Source organism: Notothenia rossii (genome assembly GCF_949606895.1).
Source record: "Notothenia rossii genome assembly, chromosome: 3".
In the NCBI taxonomy this organism is placed as follows: Eukaryota; Metazoa; Chordata; class Actinopteri; order Perciformes; family Nototheniidae; genus Notothenia; species Notothenia rossii.
This window is the reverse complement of record NC_136901.1, coordinates 67,851,938-67,868,937: the sequence shown is the minus strand read 5'-3', so window position 1 is coordinate 67,868,937 and position 17,000 is coordinate 67,851,938. Positions and strand designations below refer to the sequence as shown.

General features: G+C 40.1%; 1 protein-coding gene across 1 annotated transcript in view; it reads left to right on the top strand.

Annotated features, from left to right (window-relative positions):
- The window catches only part of tenm1 (teneurin transmembrane protein 1), a 217,906-nt gene that overhangs the window by 51,900 nt on the left and 149,006 nt on the right, over positions 1 to 17,000 (top strand). Inside the window, 1 exon segment of the mRNA XM_079670275.1 lies at positions 6,261 to 6,504. Within this exon segment, the coding sequence (XP_079526401.1) occupies positions 6,261 to 6,504 (244 nt within the window).

The window sequence follows — 17,000 nt, the reverse complement described above, 5'->3', positions numbered from 1 at the left end:
GGAAACAAACAAGCAATTACACAAATATGCACATAGATATACACTCGATAAAGACGCATGCCAATACACATGCACATTCAGTGAGTCCTGCGGTATGAAAAAGCCCTATGATGCATGGCTGCTAATTATCAAGCTCTGAAAACCGACTGTATGATAGGAAAAGCTCTTAAAGCCCTTGGTTTCTTCATTTGTATTTTTTATTTGCTTTAATTGGACAACATGATTGTGTTACTTTGTCAAAAGGAGAACCCACCGTTTATCCCCGTGTCTGAAGACATGAGTCATTGCCTTTTTCTTTCATTCTAATTGCTGTCCCAGAGTCCAGTGTCATCAACTTGATTATCAGCGTTTCTGCTGCCATCGCTGCTATATTCATCATTATTTTTACCACAGCTATTACCGATGCTATCGCCATTATCTTTGTTATTTTCATCCCCACCGGCGCTATTATCGGCAACTTTTTATTCATGTCATCATGAGGGGCCAGGATCATTAGCAATATTACTCCCCGTTATCATACATTCACTATTGTTATTATCAATATTACCATCCTTCGCACCAAATTCATTAGCGGCCAGCTAATGAAAGGAATCATATTGGAACTTATTATGTCTGATGAAGATAATGTGTTATCTCCTGGACAGGAGCTCTGTTAAGACAAAGACAGATGGTCAGCTAGGGCAGGGTCCCATCTCATTACCGCAAAAAAGAAGAACAAAACCCAACGAGTTCTAATTTCAGTTGTCTGACCTTTTTATGGGGTTAATTATTTATTTCATCGAGGCACAGTGAAATAAACTTTGTGGCAATGTAATGCAAGTCAATTAAGAAGCGAGATAGATGAAAAGCTATCCTCAGGGAAATTATTAAGCTTTTATTTTTAGAGTGGAGTGGATGATGTGTTTTTTTTTTCGCCGGGACCTGTCCAACAATACTGTTAAATGTTTTCTAAAGCGATCACATTTCTCTGTCAGACATGCAGGTTTGATATTGTCAAGGTCAGGCTCTATGGATTGTATACGGCTTCCCTGTAATAAGAAATTAACTCTGCACTAGAGCGCTGGGCACAATAACAAAGAGAGGGGAAGAAGGCCTGGTAAATATTAGGCTTTAATATCATTGTAGTTCATTTTTTGGGGGTCTAGTACACAGCTAATGTAAAGGTCTCTTCTTATTAAAGGAGCTATACATTCCATTGTTGCAGCTTTCACACTTTACAGACCGGACAAAAACTATTGGGGTGTGCAGAGAACTTAAATGTTGTATTTTACCGTAGGAAAAAACTGAAAAACTCTCACTTTACATCTAAAACGGTATAAAAAGGAATAACAAATCACAGAATTGTAGAAATTCAGCTATTTTCGCTGCTAAAAACAGTAATTACAGAGAGAAACAGGCTGCTTTTGAGGAGAAAATAAACCCTTAAAATCTAAAATATTTTCTTCTGCACATGGCCAAAGAACATTTATCACTTATTTGTGTCGTATATTTCTTTTTATAAACATACACATTCTCCCAAAAGATCTCCCAAAGAGAAAGACTCCTCCCCTTTTTCTCAACCCCTTACAACTCTGATACTTTATTATCCATGATTACTATTACTAAACTTTAAAACTGTATACTTCTTACATTTCTCAACTACAAGAGCATTTGCAGGTATTGCTGAACATCTGGCAGGCACATCCAGACTGGAAGTAGAACACTTTAATGACAAGCATGACGGGCATTCATGAACATGAATATTTGGCGCATGATTCATTTTTCACAGCTTCATACCTGCTTGTTAATATCACTTTTTGAGAGAGTTCCACCATGTTGACAGCTGTGTGTGTGTGTGTGTGTGTGTGTGTGTGTGTGTGTGTGTGTGTGTGTGTGTGTGTGTGAGTAATTTGTTCTCCTCTCATTGCATTAGTATGACTTGGCTTGAAATGTCTAAATTGCAATAAATACTTAATGTCTGTGCTATTGTAGTTCCATCTCACATACAGTAATGCATTTTTAATACTTGGCCCTAATACCTGTTACCTGTTACATTTCCAAGTAAATCCCCCCAGATCTCGCTTCTGCTGGCTGTAAAACGCTTTTCATCATATCTCGATTATGTAACCAAAAGCTGATGATTCCAGGAAAAATATCTCATAAGCGACTTTCCAAATGTGTCTTTTCTCGAGGGCTAAGTCCCAGAGGAGCTCCAGGACAGAGGATGTCATCTTGAGCCCTATCTGCCCCCCACAGAGCTGATTTTATGTTTTGAACTCCTGGCTGGCTCGCCAAATTTTGCACGGCCCCTGCCCTACTGTACATTGCCAGGCCTATTTGCGTAACATCTACTATTAAACACAACATCACAGCTTGCGTGTTTTTGATGTGACTTTGTGCGAGAGCGAGAGAGGAGGTGAGAGCTAGCAAGTGTTTTTCGCCATTTGTGCGTTTGTGCGAGATGAGAGGAATTGAGTCAGTGTGTGGGTCTTTGGGAGTGCCGGAGACCCAAAGCTGCCTCAGCTAAGCCTTCGAAAGCACCATCTGGCATCCGGGGCCCCTGTGTCACCCTACTCACCAAGATTACATTCTCGATCCCTGTCTTTTCCCTCCCAACCTGTCCACTTTATGCTCTCTCCACTTTTCCGTCGCCAGGAAACACAAACTTAGCAAGTAAAGTTGCAAGGACTGTATCACTAGAGCTGTTAGATATCAGGTTTACTTAAAAAGTCATAGTTAAATAAGAACTAGAGGTAGAAATACCTTGGATTTATTATTTTGGTTTTGCAATTGCAAGGTCAAAAAACATTTCTTATTTTTCTCAACCCCTTCCCATTGTAAGAATGTTTGGAATGCAGAGACATATTCAAATAGGTTTACAGCTATATCTAGAAATGTCTCCCAAAAGATTTATTACATCCTAATTTACAACAAAAAACTGTTTTAAACATGCTCTTGTGAAAACATTGTTATAAACAGTTTGAGCAACTTACCCTAAGGATGTCATCAGGCTTATTTTGGCTCCATGACAAGAAAATGCAGCCGTGTGGCTTCACCTATACCGACTAAAAAGTGTTTTAAAGCTGTGAAATGGATACTTTTATGAAATAAAAATGCGCTGAGTGATGCCATTAGTATTTCAAATGAGTTTTCAACACTGTTGATGTGTTGTGATTCATTGACACACCTGAGGCTGGCAGGTGAATGCTGTGGTATGTAAAGAGAATCTTTCAGCGTTTTAGAAATAAAGAAAAAATTGCTTTTGTAGAAATGTTCACAGTCGTTTACAAATTTTTTTAATAACAGAATCGGAGTCAAGTTTGAGGTCAACAAAGTTACATTCAGTACAAGTCTAAAGTTGATTTCATGCCTCAAGCGCAAAGTGAAAGTTTCCAACTGGAGTGCCCGGCTCTGGGGAGGCACTGCATGGTAGTTTTTAGATGAAAAAGAACATATTTTTTGTAACAAATGCTAAAAACATCCACTAACAGTGTCTAGAAAAAAAAGCTGTAAGCAAGGGATTTCTGTTCGGACTCCCAGTTGGGCTACTGATGATTCAGACTGCTAAAAAGTGAAGCACCACTTTAAGTTCCTGGTGTGATACAATGACACACGATGTAGTGCTCTAAATATGTTCTCTCAGGTTTCCCTAAGCATGTCTTTTTTAACTCAGAGGTGGTTAAGACAAAAATAACTTCCCTTTTCCACATCCATTAGTTTAGACTAAACAGCACCTTCAGGTGATGACACAAATACATTTCCTGTCATTTTAGGCACACTGATTAGCTGTGAAAACCGTTTGTTGTTGTGTGGTGGTGAGAGGCAGGTCATGTTTCTCCATATTACAATGCATTATATTTCTCAGGGGGGAAGACACTTATTAAAGGGGACATATCGTGCTTATTTAAAGGTTCATACTTGAAGTCTGTCTTTCTGCTAGAACATGTTTACATACTTCACTGTGAAATAAACACTTTATATTTCTCATACTTTCAGTTTGAATATACTTGTATTCAACCTATGTCCTAAACGCTCAGTTTTAGCACCTGTCTCTTTAAGGGCTAGCAGGAAAAATATGGTGCACCAAAGCAAAGGTATTTCTCAAGCCATGGGGGAAGATGTTCAGATGTTTAGTATATTATAATTAGCATGCGTACGTCCCAGTTTGTGGGTTATTAGGCGCTAAAAATGTATGTGCGCATGCATTGAAATAGTGAGTTTTCTTATTAAATGTCCCCTTTAAGATTGAATTAATGCAGACAAAAGTGTATGATTATGACACATCCACTGTAAGGAGCTCCACAAACAACTCTTTTCAGCTATTGTTCTACAGAAACATCATGAATTTGCTAAAACATATCACACTTTTGCGCAAGAGGGAAATGTGCATCTTTGCAGGAGTCCCAGAACAATAAATACCAATGGCAGTAGGAGAACATTTAGTTGCCCCCCCTGCATGTTTCTGTGAAATCATGAAATAAATATATGATGTTGTGAGTAATGGCTTGTCATGAGTAAAGAAGAGATAATTTCATTGTGTCAGCATGCAGAGAAGGAGGCAAATATATTTTTATTACATGCTTTGGAAAATGTGACAAAGACAATTTAGCCATGTTGGAAGATCAATAAGCGGCAATGTGTTCTTGGAAGATGAAAAACTTGTCATTTGCTCAAAGAGCATTTTGACAGGGTTTACACAGTCATTTTGAAAATACTACTGTCAAATATGCAGATATATAAACACAGACACACACGCAGAGGAAACGTCATAACTGCTACTTTAACGTTGTTCAGAAGGCCATTTGAGCCGGACAGATGGCATCATGGATACATTACTGAGGAAATGTTTATAGGCCTATTTACAGAACTATTCCTGCCCTGCCTTAGCTCTCCTACAACACTGCCACAATATACATCTTGTAAATGTGAATTTCCAACAACTGAAAGCCATAAAACCTGATGTGCTATGTGGTGTGTCAATGAAGCATTGGCGGATATGACACATAGTGCAGTTGCTCACATGTCTGTGTGCAAAAAGCGACAATAATTTAGCGTGAAGAGCTCAAAGCAAGATGACTATGAACATTGCTTGAAATGTCACTGCATGTGCGCAGATTTAGTATTATGGAAATGTTGGCGATAACACGTTCCATAACTGTTTCCCGTCAGTATTTGGAAAAGATGTCGCTTCAATTTGAGTTGTATTCGTAATTGAAGTGCAGGAGCATGCAGGTGTTTTTGCTGGCATTATACACTGTAGAGAGCTATTATTTAATTCTTGACTTTTCTCAATTTTGGCAAGAAACATGAAATGTGTTCACTGGTGTTGTAAGACTTAAACTTGATTTGGGAAGAGTGTGGAAGTCTCCCAGGTGGGTTGCATTTCAAGATGCTAAATTATTGCTGACAGTTTGGCAGCAAATAGACTTGTGGGCCTGTCTGTCTACCATATTCTGGATTCCCTTACAAAAGGTTCAAGGCTAGTGTTACATTCATTGTCAATACAGCTGGGCAGAGAGGGTCTTTAGGGACAGGGGGATTTACCGCGCTCGTAGAACCGCGCTGCAAACATATGGCGTGGGCCGACCGCCTAAACACTGATAACTGACGTCCCAGGATGCTTGATGTACACTCATGGATGCAGACGGATGCATGGAAATACACTTGCAGTCACACACACATACTCGCATTCACACATCAAACAAACATATGCAAGCTCATTTCAGCCGGCAAAACTGTAATTAGCCCGTTCTCGCTATTGGAAGACTCTCTGAAAGGAGAGAGATAGCAGCAGGGAGGAGGAGAAGGGGCGAGGGAGAGTTATAGGGGAAGGGAATGATAAATGATGGATCCAGAGAGCTCTAGCTAGACCCCGAGGTTAGCAGTGTGAGGGAGTTACAGCTGGCTAGCTCATTTCGTGGAGCTACAGATCTCATAATAAACATCACATGGGTAGTTTGGGCTGGCGGCTGCAGATTAAGCTGGAGCTGTTAGCTCTTTAAAGACTGCTCAGTGTTGCAGACAGCCAAGAGCCTATTTATAGGGCTGCTGGAAGTGTATCAAAGCAGGTAGGAAGGGAAGGCACTGGACAGGAACAGTTTCCAAGCTGATTTATGTCCCTCAATCAGTGTAATAACAATAAACTGTCAACTAACACGCCACTTTTATTTGTAATTTATGGTACGGCTCTCCTAATAAAGCTGTGCTTATTTCTCCCCTGTCGCCTCCCCTTCCCTCCTCTCTTCCCTCCTCCTCCTTCTTGTCTTCTTGTCTCCGCGCAGAGCTGCCCAGCAGTCCAGGTGGTCAGTTCACGTTTCGCCCGCTGCCCCCGCCTCCACCCCCACCCCACGCCTGCACTTGTGCCCGCCCGGCGCCGTACACTCAGGTCAGCCTGCAGAGGAAGACGATGCCGACGCGCTGCCAGGCCAGCCAGGGGGGCCAAGGGGGGGACACCAGCTCCAGCACAGACCAGGCACAGCTTCACAACAGCTGGGTGCTCAACAGCAACATCCCCCTAGAGACCAGGTAAGAGAATTCAACAAATGTCCCCGAAAGGTTCTTTTTCTTTGTCTTTTAAAAAGAGTTGTAAGTCATTTGAAACAAATCAGGCTTCGTTCCAAAAGCTTTCAGCTCAAAACGTGGGATTTTGCAAAAAGACCCCTTCAAATGAAAAATATCTTCAAGGCATAATGCAACAGAATGTCACTTGATTAAAGACATTTATTTAATCAAGTGACATTATGAGGCTCATTAGATGAAATAAAATAATTTCGGTAGGAGTGTGAGTTGGCACACTTTCAAAATGTTCTTAGAAAATCAGAGCTTAATGTTGAAGAACGAGTGTTGGACTAAAGGATGTGTTATTGTGGACATGTTTTGCTCATGTAGAGAGCAGTAAGTGGAACACCACACAGGCCTCTGGGGTATTATTACAGGACTTTGCAAACCATCAAAGTCGTAACGAATCTCTCAGGTCTTTTTGATTTTTCTCAATTTTATAACCACCCACTGCCGGCTGATTTACCAGAGGACCAGCATCTGAGTTTCTACTACTTAAAATAAAAGTTAGCAGAAATCCTATTTTCAGGAAACTTCCAATTGTTATGCCCAAGAGTTTTTTTGTTTTTACCAAATGCTTGGCGAAGAGCTGCTGGAATTTCATCCCTATCAAATGGAATTAAGCATCTGCTTGCTGCATATGAAATAATTGATCAGAGAATTATTTAGGAGATCCTCATTTGTGAGGCTGATTTGGAGAGGAGGCAGCAAGGTGCAAAAGAATACGTTTGCATGTGTAATGAGATCACGGTGCGCCAGCTGAATTCTGGTATTATGAGTGGGGATGAGATTGGCAGGCTGCCACACCAGAAGAAGGATTTAATAAGTTATGCATTAGGCCATAATTAGATCTTACCTCATTTAAAGGAAAGGAAGAATAAAATTAGATTCAGTGACGATTTAAATTAATCACTTGCCAGACATGACTATCAATGCAAGGGACCTGTCAGAAGTGGATTGTAATTACAGAGAAAATCTATGTGTTATGTTTGCGTTTAATAAAATTCACGTGTTTCAAAATTAAATTGAACAAACATACAGAAGTCTCATCCAAAGAGAGATGTGATTATAAAACATGAGGGGGAGTCCGTTCTCGAGGTATCATGCTTATTTTAAGGTTCATAATTATCAGGGTTTCTTCTTGAACATGCTTTCATGCTTCACTTTGCAAAAAACAATTGTCTTGAATGTACTCACGCTCAATTTTAGCGCCTGTCACTTTAAGCTATACTTTATTAAAAAGCAAAGTCTGCTCTAATTGGGTAGCCGGGAAAAGATGGTGCATCAAAGCGTAGGTATTTAATGGGGGGAGATGTTCAGATGTTTAGTATATCATAATTACTGTAGCATGCATGTATCCCAGGAAGGGAGTTCAATCCTTCTGATCAAGGCAGCCCACAAAAAACTGCCAAAATGTGCCAAACATAAAGAAGTCTCACCCAAAGAGAGATGTGATAAGGAAACACAATTTCCGCAGTAGCTTGAAGTAAAACATATCTGCGTTTGGGACTTTTATAGTCAAATAAGTTTCATTTGATAGTGCACTATTAGTTCTGAAACATAAAATGTAATCACATTCTTAGTCAATAGAAAAATTGTCCCTTCATACCATAATTCAGATATTATTGGCTCTTTTCTATCTAGCTTCTGGCATCTACACACCAAAAAATGACTTAGTCTTCGCAGCTTAACTCTTTTGGGTAGTATTTAATATTCACGCGCCCTCCTCTGTCACATTCCCAGATACACTACTAATCTAATGATTCAAATGTTTTGCTATCACCATGATGCTGCTGCTGTTATCAGCTCAATCTCAGGTGTGTGAGATTAAAGATTTATCATGTATTTACAAACTTGACACGGGGGATCGTGCGCATGGAATTACAAGTGATGCTGTGACCTCAAAGAAATATGTATAACATCTCTCGTTGTCAAGCGCACTTCCATTTTCCTCGAAGAGCATTTGATAAATCCGTATTGAAACGTATTGACGTTGCGTCAGCGGAGATTAAGATTGTTTGAAGTGTGCATGGATTTCCTTTTCAGCTGCGTATCTGTTATGTTTCTGGAGAGGCTAGTCTGTGTGAGGGGAAGGATGCAGATATGGATATTCAATATGTCTGACTGGGTGTGTTAGAAGGCGTAACAAATGTTTGGGACTGTTATAAATTGACCGGTGTACAACCAGTTCCCCTCCTCCTATCGCTAAGAAGGGAGAATATTTGAACCACACTCAGTTGTGGAATGTAATGTATAAAGTACATTTCTTCAAGTATTGTACCTAAGTACACTTTTGGGATACTTGTACTTGAAGTAAGTATTAGTTGTATGCTTCTTTATAAATTTACTCCAATATATTTTGCAAGCATATATTGTACTTTTTACTCTGTCGCTTCTATCTGACAGCTTTATTCACGTTACACATTTAAATAAGCTAATATAATACATAAATACTAGTAATTAGAGGTTAAGATATCCAGCAGCAGTATATAGTAATTAAATGAGCTCCACTTTTACCAGCTGTGAAAGACACATTGCTGCATCAATAGTTATAATCAAGTAAATTAGTACATATGATTCTAAACTGGGCCGTTACGCTGAATGAGTACTTTGGTACCAAGGAATATTTGGATACCAAATTGTACTTTCACTTCAGTCAGATGTTGAATGCCAGACTTTTACTTTAACAGTGTATTTTTACAATGTAATATTTATACTACTCAACATTTAGCTTTTATTCACAGAAAACAATTTTTTTTTAACTCATGACAATATATCCGTACCAATCAGTGTTGCTACTTTTACTTAAGTATAACATTGGAGTATTTTTGCAACTATTGGTGCAGGTACACATCTAAAATAAACTTTTATACACACACAAGTACGGAATATCTGCATTCACCTGTTTCCCGTGCGCGTAGGCCTCAACCCACACACCCACACACACACTCACACTCATTCTCACATATCCAGGTAGAGACAGCCTCTAGGCCGTAGACTTCGACCTCCCGGAGAGAGGGAACTCTCATTTTCTTCCTGTCTCAGGGGAAATCTGCCCTCTGATATGAATTCAGAGCTTCCTGGGCGTCGCCCCTGGATATTGTCTGAGAAGATCAAAGGCAGGCAGCCAGGAAGAACAGTGGAGCATTTTTAAAAAGCATCACACAAGAAGAATGCAGTTCCACACGCGTTGACAAATGCAATTTCTTTAGCTGGATTCTGATCCCTTTTGCTCCGATCCGCCTTCAGCTGAGCAATAAAAGCACCTCAGTGGACCCGACCTGTGTACTGGCCTCACAAATGTGAAAATGCTCACCCGTATTTGACATCTTCGCGTGTATGCGTGTGTCTTATGTGGGCAAACTCCGAGCCGAGCTATTTTTCTCTTTGCGTGTTCGTGTTTGTCCTAAGTTTATCTCTGGCCTTTACAGGGTTGAACTGCCGTTGACCCTTAGGTGTGTTGTTGCTCCTTGTGCATCCTGCTGTGTCCCCCATCTGACTCACCGCTTTGAGCAGACGCTTGATGGGTGAGCAGAGGGGGGGGGGGGGGACAGTGAAGGATGGATGTCATCTGACTCAAGTTAAAGGGTCACATTATAGACACATGGGAAGAACAAGAAAAGCAAGAGACTGAAGATGGCTGGATATATGGAAACATAGATTATTTCAGTAAGGGGTAAGGACATGCAAATGCTCATTTTACCCTAAATTAAATCCATTATTATGGAAGAGCATTAGGGACAGGCATATTAGAGGAAGTTGATTTTATTTTATATTCTAACTCCCCAAAGTTTAAATGTTGAAAATAGAGTTAAACTTTCACTAGTAAATATATTGGTTTATTCTCACTATTTTTAAATGGTATGCAACGCTATTCTCTACATTTTGTATTCATTAACAGAATGAAGAACAAAAATGCTCTCCTAAACATCATTGAGTGCTTAGAGAGAATATCTGTCACTGCGTTGAGATGTTTTTAATGCGCTGAAACAGTCCTGAATCTCTTTCTATTTCTTTGCTTTTATTGTATACTTTAATTTAATTCATTTGCCTCTTTTTGTGTTGCTGTAATGCATGTTTTCCCTTATGCGAAGCACTTTAATTTGCCTCTAAACTCCTATAGAAATAACTTTGTCTTGCCGTGCATTGAGATAATTCCAGCAGTTCCTATGCAAACCATTATGTTTAAAGAATGTTCTTGTAATTTGCATGACACAAGGGCTGTTCTCTGCTTTATTCTGTCATGCAGCATGATAGAGAAACTCATTTCGGAAAACATTCAGCCCACCGGCAGACTTTTGCTCTCGTTCTTAAAGTAAAATCCATCTCCGAGGCTGCATGTGAGAGTAAAAGGCGTCAGAAGATGGATGTGTTTCTGCCGTGTGAGAGGGCGAATAGCCTGGATGTAGTCTGTTGTCCAGCGACACTGTCAGTCTGCTGTCTGGCCCCACTTTAATGGCCTGTCCTCTGAGGGCCCTTCAGAGACCACGCTTCTAGCTGCATCCTGTGACCTCACACCCTCGCTGCACGGATAGAATAACACTCTGGCAAGGCTTCGCGTCTGCCCCGAAACATCGCACTCTCAGCCGGTATTAACCCTCGGAGAGCACCTGGGGCAATCGCTTGTCTGAGAATTACAGGCTCCAGGATGTCTTTTCTTATGGAAATACACACACAGTGCAGAGGAAAAAAACAAACAATGAGTCATATCTGGTTGTTTCTTTGCCTCTGATGTTTTTTCTCCAGTATGTAGCCTGTTCTTTGTCTCCCCACACCAGCAGCCAGAACAAGCTGGGGCCGTTTATAATTACCTGCCTAGATCCACTTTTCCAAATTGCTTGATTTCCTAACCCCAATATTTCTGCTTCCTCATTTGACACCCCTCGCCCTCCATTATCCAAACACAATATGGATGAATTGCTACCTAGATTAATTGCCCTTCAGCTTACTTTGACTATCATCGTCTTCCATCTAACATGCTGTTTTTCATAATGAAAATGAACCTCATCTCCCGTTAACTAATACAGCCGTATGACTTAAGTAGTCGCTTTGATGAGTCAAAAAATAACTAGGTAAGTCATTGATCCTTGGCTGCCAGGGCTTTTTTATTCTCTTTCATATCAGCGCTGCATTACAGTGGCTGCTCATAATGTTGCACCAGAGAGGCACAAATGTGTGCTTGCTCGCTGATGAAGGACTGGGACTGGGTGAGAGCTTTTCATTTCATATTCTATTTCTTATAGTGTGCGGTGGAAAAATACAAAGCAGTTTGTGGCAAGGTTGCTTTCTATTGTTTAACTGGTTACACTTCACTGGGTGAATAATGTCCATGTTTTACATTTGTCACATATATTGCTCACCCCAAAGAAGAATTTATGGTGGAGCGTAAAATAAATTGAAAGAGTCGTACCACTTAGGGATTTTCTTTGGCTACTTTTCTTCCTCGATTTTAGCTTTCCGGATTAATCTTTGATGATGCATTACTCGCAACTTTAGGAGACCACTTAAATTAAAAGCGCACAAATGCAGCAACACATGTGGGATATTAAAGGCTTTACTGAGTTGCGTAGTTGTCGACGGTACTGAGAGCTTTTTGCAACAGGTTGGTTTTGAGAGGACTGGATTTTCACGCAGAGACAAAGTAACACACTCTGTCCTGAGTCACATTTCAATGCTGAGCCAGGCTGAGTGTGTCATTATAAACTAGTAGGAGAGGGGTCTCCTTTAAAATCCCCCACCTCGGGGGCCCGTTAAATGAGTTTCAGCCAGGCGTGTTGCAGAGTGAGGCTGAATCCCACTGAGTGCAGATTATTATAAATAGAATCAGAGTAAGATACTAGATAGCTAAGAAAAAAGGATGTCCATGCTGTGCTAAGCTAATTGGTGAAAGATTGAACCGCTGTCCCAGATATTGTTTCCGTATTCACACTCTAATCTACTTAAAATTACAATAACAGGGGTCCCATTGGTGGCAGGTAGTTTGTAGGACACACAAAGCGAAGCGGCTCCCTCCTCATAGGATTAGGACAGCAATTAACTGGCCTCTCACTCAACCCCGGCCTTAAATAGTGATAGACTAATCATAGTTTGCTGATTGAAAGTTTTGGGATTTCTCCACATTAGGGAAGCTACAATGAGGAAAATGAACAGTTTATTACATTTGTTACAACAGTGTTATCAATTACATCAGAAGAAGTTTTTCAGTGATGACATTCCTGAAGTCAACAGAATGCCCCATTAACTGTCAGGTGTCAAATTAGCATGTGTTTTAAATGAGACATTCTTTGAACCAAATCCTCTGCCATTGTTCTGTCAGTATTTCTTTCCAGTGAAATTTGTGAAACTTGCTGTAAGGAGCAGACATTTTCAATTTCCTGGCGTCTGTCTGACTAAATAGCCCACATAACACACTTACTATAGTTTATTTATTTGATAATAGTGGGCGCTGATACACAACGTGAAAGTAATCTAAATTAATTGTATTTTTAAATTGAACAGCAACGGTGGTTGGCATGTCATCTAATGCAGTGGTTCTCAACCTTCTTTGTCTGGTGTATCCTTTGAGCTGCTCTCCATTCTACAGTACAAGTACTAAACCCTTTGTAATCATATTTAACCCAACTGCTCCTTAAATAGAAATCACTTGCATTGCTCAATCTTATTACAAATGCATTTCAATTTGACATTTACACTTATTGTCAGTGAAAAATAATAATATTAGGAATCAATTCTAGTAGTTTCAACATCTTTTGTATAGAGCTTTTAATGCGACACTTGAGCTTGCTTGTCTTTTATAAGCATTGTTAGCTCTGGGGGTAGGACACCAGGATTATGAAAATTGATTAAAAATATTTTTTCTATGGAAATATATTGAAATCCCTAATCTTTCTACGTACTCCCTGCAACCAATCAGGTACCCCCACTCCAGTTGGGAACCACTGTAATGTATAGGCAGTGGCAGTTCTAGAACATTTTACATGGGGTGGCAAAGGGGGGGGGCAAGAGGTCATGCCAGGGTGGCATGGGAGGGCGGACAGTACGTGGTATTTTATACTGTATAACCTATTTATTGTTAAATCAATTACACAAGTTCTTAATGCACAAGAGAAACAAGGTGTTCAGACAAACAAACTAAAATATAGTAGAAAACAGTAGAAAATATTCATGATATCCTAGAATTCTGTTTACTGTAAGTACAGTAAAGGTACTTAGTTATTAAGTACACAAATGACATCACCCATCTCTTTAGAGAGCTCAAGGTGACTTGTGCAGCAACACATTTCAATACATATTGTCAATACTAAGAGCCGCTAGATTGTGCTGCTGTAGTGGAATATGTATGCAAGGAGAATAAAAACATACCATGTGGTCCAGGTGGAGTCTCATCTGCCTCCTGCCTCTGTCCCTCTGTCTGACACTTCATCTTTATTCCTCACATACATTTATTCTTCTTCCCTAATGTCTTCATCTCCTCCTGGCTTCCTCCTGCTCCGACCCTCCTGGTCTCTTCATCTCTCTTTTCCTTTTCCTCTTTCTGTTCGTCCTGATCACTTCTCAGATATGTATTTTTGTTGTTGTTGAATCAGCTACTCTGGCCTGCAAGAGTCTACTTGTGAAAAGCACTGGTACAAATACTTGTAACTTTACACGTAGGGCCATGTAGCTAATAAGTAGCATATACGTATATAACATCAGAAAGTATTTATCAAACGCACACAGGCAGCTGTGTTTAGATCAGTTTAACGGTAAAGGATGTATCCTGGTTTAATTTATCTGGCCTCATTGCTATGATGTGTAATTTACGTGGATTTAATTACCGCATAGTAGTTTAGCAAATAAAGGGATCAATCTCTCAGCTAGCGCTGTCGGCGTAGTATTTTGTAACGTAACGTCCCAAACAGCGAACGTCTGTTAAACGCTATCGATTCAAACGGCAGCGCTTTATTAATATTTTGTTTCAAGCGTCCTGTTTTGTAAAAAAAAAACTAGTGGAGAAATGCTCCCAGGGGAAACTGATCCACCTTCAGGTGCTGGGACATTGCAGGTGCTGTAATTCTCTTTGCTTCTTTCTCAATGACCAGACTTTTTGCTCTCGCTGCAGCTCTTCTCGTTCGCGCTCCTTCATTTTTTGTTTTCGATTTTGACACAAACGTCCCAGGTGGGCGGGACTTTCAGGGGTGCGTCCCCATTGGCTACTCAGTGTTTGAGTGACAGCCCGCTACACCACAGATCATTACATTACATTGCATTTAGCTGACGCTTTTATCCAAAGCTACTTGTGCGTTCGACCAACAAAGTACAGACTTGAAGAAAACAGAATCATATAAGTACATCAGGTTTCATAGAGCTAAAACATTTCAAGTGCTACTCAACTGGCTTTAGATAAGCCAGTCCTTTATTAGTATACAAGTGCTTTGTTAATAGTTCTATCGCTTGAAGTGGAGTCGAAAGAGAGGAGTTTTCAGTCTGCGCCGGAAGATGTGTAAGCTTTCTGCTGTCCTGATTTCAATGGGGAGCTCATTCCACCATTTTGGAGCCAGGATAGCAAACCCACGAGTTTTTGCTGATGGGAACTTGGGTCCCCCTCGCAGTGCGGGTGCAGCGAGCTGTTTGGCTTATGCAGAGCGGAGTGCATGTGCTGGGGTGTATAGATATATATAAACACTAGATGACTCAACCGCGCTGCTGGCCAATGGAGACTGACGTTGCCACATGGCCGCTATCTTGCTACAGGCAGTGCTCTCATTCATAACATTATGGTTTACTATTTAAATAACCATAGCTTGCTCAATTTTCAACCAATTTTCAAACAGTTTGGTTTTTTATAAACATCAAATATGTAGTTATGATACTGCATACTTATAATCATGGACTTTCTTATGAAAATAACATTAAGCAGATAAAGCAATAGCTATACACACACACACGCAAGGTATTTATATTAAATATTTGCCGGTGTATATATTTCCATTTATGTTATTATATTGTTAATTATTTAAAATAAATTATAAAATTAAAATACATTTATATTTTATATATAAAAATCGGTCTCATTTTACCACTCTGTAAGCCAAGAGTTGTTAATTTAGCAACGCCTTAGCTTGAAGAACAGGGACACAACTAATGACAATAGCATATGGTGGTATATTATTTAGATATTCACACCTTTATCAGAAGAACCAAACCAACATAAAATGAGCTCACAGACAGGCCAGTTCTCTCTCATTTATCACAATTATTTTTGACATCAGATCTTCATAACGTCCTAGTTTTGTATTTAGTTTCTAGATTTGTAAACAAATCCAGAACCTTTGAAATACCTTGCCACTTCACAGCACGGTGCGCTGAGTTCTTGTAGTCGAAAAAAAGCCCAAGAAAAATATAAACTGTACCCTGTGTCCTTCTGTAGTCCATTTACTGTTGTTTGTCTTATCTTACCCCGGCTGATATCTCACTAAATCCACTGTTTTAATTGTTCCCTATATTGCCCCTATGCCCTGTAAGGTGTCCTTGGGTGTTATGAAAGTGTTTGCGCATATTTGTTCAAGTGTATGAGTGACATAGAGCAAGTGAGATGGCCAATGGTTCTCAAACTTTTTACACAGAGTACCACCTGAAATGATATTGGGCTCTCCTAGTAACACCATCAGAGACCTACCACCGAGATAAAGGATTTGATATGACAAGCCATATGATGCTCTCATTTGTTAGTGACATTCCACATGCAAATAAGATAAGATGGTACTTTATTGATCCCAATTTGGTAAAACATTTTTAGTTACAGCAGCATAAGGGACAAGGCATTTTACAATACATTATAAATAAGCAAGAAAAAGAAAGAAAATAAAGAAAGAGGAAAATATACATTTTGGATTTGACAGGATATTATATATATATATAATATACATATAGAGAAATATAAGGCATATGGAATATTAATGTTAAATATTAAATATTGAACAGATTATATATGTGTAAAATGTACAACGTGGTTATATTCAAGAGAAACTATGGAGCAGAGAGTTATCTTCCAGCCAGAGGTGATTTGTTGTACAGAGTTATGGCACTGCGGAGCTGCAGCAGTCTGTTGGAGAAGGAGCTCCGTTGACTGTCCAGCTGCAGGTGGAGAGGATGGGTGGGGTTATCCATGATGGACAACAGCCTGTTCAGTGTCCTCCTCTCCACCACAGCTTCAAAGGGGTCCAGCTTGATGCCGATGACAGACCCAGCTTTCCTGATCAGTTTATTGATCCTGCTGGTGTCACCGGCTCTTATGCCCCCCCACAGCAGACCGCAGCAAAGAAGAGTGCACTGGCCACAACAGAAGATCTCCAGCATTTTGCTGCACACGTGGAAGGATCTCAGCTTCCTCAGAAAATAGAGTATACTCATCCCCTTCTTGTGCACAGCGTCAGTGTTGATCCTCCAGCTCAGCCCATTGTCTAAGTGCACTCCCAGGTATT